This window comes from Charadrius vociferus, unplaced genomic scaffold (genome assembly GCF_000708025.1).
Source record: "Charadrius vociferus isolate BGI_N301 unplaced genomic scaffold, ASM70802v2 scaffold37, whole genome shotgun sequence".
In the NCBI taxonomy this organism is placed as follows: Eukaryota; Metazoa; Chordata; class Aves; order Charadriiformes; family Charadriidae; genus Charadrius; species Charadrius vociferus.
This window is the reverse complement of record NW_009649457.1, coordinates 1,254,768-1,259,753: the sequence shown is the minus strand read 5'-3', so window position 1 is coordinate 1,259,753 and position 4,986 is coordinate 1,254,768. Positions and strand designations below refer to the sequence as shown.

The 4,986-nt window shown below is 55.8% G+C and overlaps 1 protein-coding gene across 1 annotated transcript in view; it reads right to left on the bottom strand.

The window, feature by feature from the left end:
* Positions 1-724, bottom strand: part of ARID3C (AT rich interactive domain 3C (BRIGHT-like)) — a 7,709-nt gene extending 6,985 nt beyond the window's left edge. Inside the window, exons 1-2 of the mRNA XM_009889752.1 lie at positions 671-724; positions 121-193 (exon numbers count right to left, since the gene is read on the bottom strand). Of these exons, the coding sequence (XP_009888054.1) occupies positions 121-193; positions 671-724 (127 nt within the window). The remainder of the gene's footprint in view (positions 1-120; positions 194-670) is intronic.
* Positions 725-4,986: the final 4,262 nt, after the last annotated feature.

The following is a 4,986-nucleotide window of genomic DNA, read 5'->3' as shown; positions in this document are numbered from 1 at the left end:
TTTTGGGGGGCTTTGTAAAGCCCCGCAGCAACTCGGTGCCTGAGTAAACCATGCCGTGAGCCTCTCCAGGCGGCTGGGGCAGGGATACCAGTGGCTGCCACCCCAACCACCCACCTTTACCTCTCTTCTGCATGAAACTGAAGAGGTCGTCCAGGAACTCCTTGCGTTTTGGGTCCTCGTCCAGTTCATAGAGCTGGGGGCAGGAGAGAGAGGGTGTCAGTGCCGCGGGCACACACAGGTGCACGAGGCGGAGGGGGGCAGTGCCGGGGGCAGGACCCTGCCTGTGCCAGGACCCGGCATCACCCCCGGCTTCACGTGCCTGCTCTGCCAGCAGCGAGATGCTCTCCCTGCCCCAAGGACAGGACCCCCCCGGCGCACCCTCCATGCTGGCAGCACTGGGCTCTCCCTGTGCCTGGGGGCTAGCATGGGCTTCCTACTCACCACTGACTATTCTGCACCCTCACTGCAGAGATGCTGCATCTGTGCCTCAGTTTCCCTGCCCCTTTACTTCCTTAGGTGGAGGGATGACAGCGTTTCTGCCTGGGAAGATGACGTCAATGTAGACAGGGCAGCGGCAAACCCCAGGGTCCCAGGCAGGTCCCTGGGATGGGGATGCTTAGCCCTGCTCTGGGTCAGCAGCCTCCCAGCACTGCCCAGTGCCAGTGCTCACCAGGTCACAGCATGGAATCAGCATCCTCATCTGCAGACAGGCATCCACCCACATGGCAGAGATGCTGGTCCTGTCCCAGGGCAGGGCAAGCTGGCAGGGCCATGGCACTGGGTGCTGGTGAGGCAGATGCAAGCACCAGGGCTGCCAGGGCTACCGACGACCTGATAAGCATGGCCCAAGCTGTGTCATGGTGAGACAGGGCCTGATCGATGGCCGAGGACAGCATAAGCCACCTCCACAAAGGGACATGCTGCCAAATCCTCCTCCCTCAGCAGGGCATGGTGACCCCAAAGCCACCTTCCCTGGCCAGGCATGGTGACCCCAAAGCCACCTTCCCTGACTAGGCATGGGGACCCCAATTCCATCTTCCTTGGCTACGCATGGGGACCAGGGCGTGAGCACGTCAGTGACACATCCCTGCAGGGCACAAGGACTTCCCACGGTGGCTGCATGTGTGCAAAGCCAGATGTGCGTGCAAAGCCAGATGCGTGTGCACTGTGTGCAAGCACACGAGCACAAAACAGCAGGTGCAGCGCCATGTATGCCCCAACGCTGGTGCTTGTGTGCCCCAGCAAGTTTGTGGGGGCACCGACACATGTGCAAGCTGGTGACTGTGCGTGTGGTTGCACAGATGCACAGATATGGCTGTGAGGATACCTATGTGTGTTGGGTGGATGTGGATCTGGATGGATGGACACAACTGCCCAGGCTGAGCTGAGGGACGGCACCGGAGAGGCGAGCGCAGCCCCTACAAGAGGGACATGAAGCGCCGGCTCCGTGCGAAAGCCAGGGCTCGCCTGATTCCAGCACAGCGCCTGGGTGACCATGACAAATTGGAGCCCACCAGATCGATGGCCCAGCAGTAAAAGTCAGAGCACATGAAGGAAAAATTAGCACCAATCGAAGGCGCTATAGACACCAATTCCTCCCAGCGAGCCTGGTAAGAATTTAAAGCCATTGAAAAGAAACAAAACTCAGCAGTCCAGAATGGATTTCCAAAACATATACAAAGAAATGCAAGCTGGAAAACAAAGTCAGGCACAAAATAGAGTCGTTCAAAAAACAATTGTGCTGGGAAAGGCCGTTAAAAACCAATAGAAAGGGAGCACACACCCCCTCCACAGAGCACATCATTCACTGGGCAGATAAAGGGAGCTGGGCTACGGGGTTGTGGGGATGGGGGGATGCAGGGATGTGATGTGGACACGTGAATGAAGGGATACGGGGATGCAGGGACGCGGGGACTTGGGAATGTAGGGATGTGAGGATGCAGGGACTTGGGGGACATGGAGATGTGGGAATGCGGGGGTGGTGGGACATGGGGACACACAGGGATGTGGGGATGCAGGGATGCTCCCACAGACACCCCCCCGGTTCTCATCACCAGACAGTCACATCTAACACAGTTCCTCATCTAACCCATGGGTGCCAGCTGCATGTCCCTTGTCTAAAACATGGGTGTAACTGCCTGTCCCTAACCTAGACTATGGGTGCTACTGCCTGTCTCCCACCACACCCATGGGTGCTGACTACCCAGCTCCAAGCCACTCCATGGTGCTCCATCCCTGCCAATTCCTTGCCCTCTTGTTGTCTTATAGTTAAAATTTTAGCCAGTTTTGTTAGCACTGAAGTTAGTTAGGCCTGTTAACCATTGGCATTAGCTGAACTTTTGATATAGGGTCTTGAATATGACCATTTTGTTGTGTACTTGGCCAGATAGTTGGCCTTGGGGATGTTTCTTTACAAGTGTCAGGGATGATTAGTTGAGGGACTTTTAAGACATTCTCATGGATAATGAGGATTCTAATCGTGAGTCATATGTAAAAGAACTACTAATCAAGGAAAGCAAGTATTGTTGTCATTCTTGAAGTGAAACATGCTGGACCATACGAGCATACAGACCTTGAAAGTGCTACTAACCTACATGTATTGAAAAGTTTAACCAACCTGTCAGAAAAGTGAAAATCCTCCGTGTCCTAAGCTGAACTTCCTTCAGTATAATACTAAAAATCATGCCCATGTGTCAAGAAGACCCTAGCCCAGGTGAAGACCCTTTCCCTGAACATGAGTAGTAGGTATAACTTGATTGTGAAATCATACGTAAATTACTAACCAATCAAATACAGATGGGTGGTACTAATATGATAGTGATATTGTAAAATGTGTATATAAACTGTGTGGACGCTCCTGTTTGGTGTGCATGGTTTGTGGAAATATTCCACCTTACAACCTGGCCAGAATAAAGCAATGTCTCCTCTCTAAACATAGTCTCTGCGTTTTGGGAGAATCGGGATTTTGACCTTTTTTTACAGGTAACAAACACTCTGGGTGCCACTTACCCATCCCTTCCTTGCAGCAGGGTGCTGTTGGGGTGCCCTGACCCATGGGTGCCAGCACCCTGTCCCTCCCCTCCACCCTGGCGGAGACCTGCTCCACTCTGTGCCTCCTCTCCATCGCCTGCCCTTTTCCCAGGAGCTCGTCAAGCCATCGATTACGGTAACTAGGTCAGGCTCAGAGCAGAGCTCCAGGGGGGCTGCTTTGATTTCTGCCCTAGGAAGGCTGTGTGAGCCAGGCTTTGCCTTCCTCTCCCTGTCTGTCCCTGCCTGCGGCACAGCTCCGACCCTCACCGCTCCGTACCAAACCCGTTTCCACCCCCCTGCGATCTCCCGCCTTGTCAAAGTAGGAGCAAAGCCCCCAAAACCAACAACTGCTGCCTATCCTACAGCAAAGCAAAGCCACCACCTTCCTGGGGTGTCAACCTAGCGGGTGGCACCCTGCACCCTGAGCTCAGCATCACCCGCAGCTCCACGGGACCCCCTGGGTGCTGCTCACAGTTCTGCTCCCACCAAGGCAAGCAGAATCCCACCTGGCGCGTGCCGCCGCTACCTCCAGCCCCCAAAACAGGTGTGACCTCCAAGCGTCGGGATCTATTTTTCCACCATTTATTAACCTCTAACCTTTTATCTGTGGGGCACTGAGATGCAAAAACACATTACATCAAACGGGGAGCAAAGGTCGGCTTTTAAGTGGAGATGAGAGCAGAGCTGAGTAACAGCGGACGCATCGGGTGTCTCATGAGATTTGGGGATGCTCAGGCCGGAGAGGAGGTGGTTTTGGGGGATTCTTGCTGACAGGGGGGCGGGTTCGGTCCCAGCCAAGGCTGCCCAGCCACAGGTTCACAAGGAAGCCATGGGGTGGCATGGGTGGTGTTCTGCTGCAGGCTCCAGGCATGGAGGGGACCCCCACACACCCTGAGGACCCTTCCCTGGAGAAGGAGCCAGCTCCATCCCCTACCCAGGGCACCTCGCCCTGACACTCACCCTCTTCCCCACGCAGGGTGGGCACTGCGGTCCCCTCCCACCTCACTTGGGGACTGACCATCGAAGTGGCAGATGACCCCAGGGTCATACACAATCCCTGTGGACATATACATACCTCACGTGGGTGTACACAACCCCACACGGGCTGACACAACCCCACACGGGTGTACACAAGCCTACACAAGCATACACAACCCTACCCAGGCAAGCACAAGGCAAGTACGGGCTCACACAACCCCACGTGACCGTGCATAACCTCGTGTTGGTACACGGGACCCCACATGAGTGTGCACAACCCCCCACGGGCACACACAACTCGACCCAAGCGTGTGCACAACCCTGTACATGCACACACACGCCCCTCCAGGGGCACACACAAGCTTGCATGGGCACGTACAAACCTGCACGAGGATGCACAGCCCTGCATCGATGTGTACAACCCTGCATGGGCACACAGAACATCACGTGAGTGTGCACAGCCCTGTACACACCCACACAACCAGCACAGGCACAAATCCCTACACAGGCACACATACAACCGTGTCTGGATACGCACAACGTCCTACAGGCACGCATAGCCCCAGGTGGGCAAGCACAACCCCAGGGGAGCACACGCCGCCTTTGATGGGTGCACACAACTCCACACGAGCACGCGCAACCCCATACGTGCATGCACAGCCCTGCAATGGGCACGCATCCCAGATGTGCACACACATCTCCAGGTGCGCAAGCACAATCCTGTATGGGCACGCACCACCCCAGACGGGCACGCACAACCCAGACAGGCACTCACAACCCCAGATGGGCACGCACAATGCCATATATACATGCACAACCCCACACAGACAAGCACAACCCCAGATGGGCACGCACAACCCCAGACTGGAACACAGCATCCCATATGGGCACGTGCAGCCCCATACCGGCAGGCACAATTCTAGGCAGGCAGGGACAGCCCCAGACGGGCATGCACATCCCCAGACAGGCACACACACC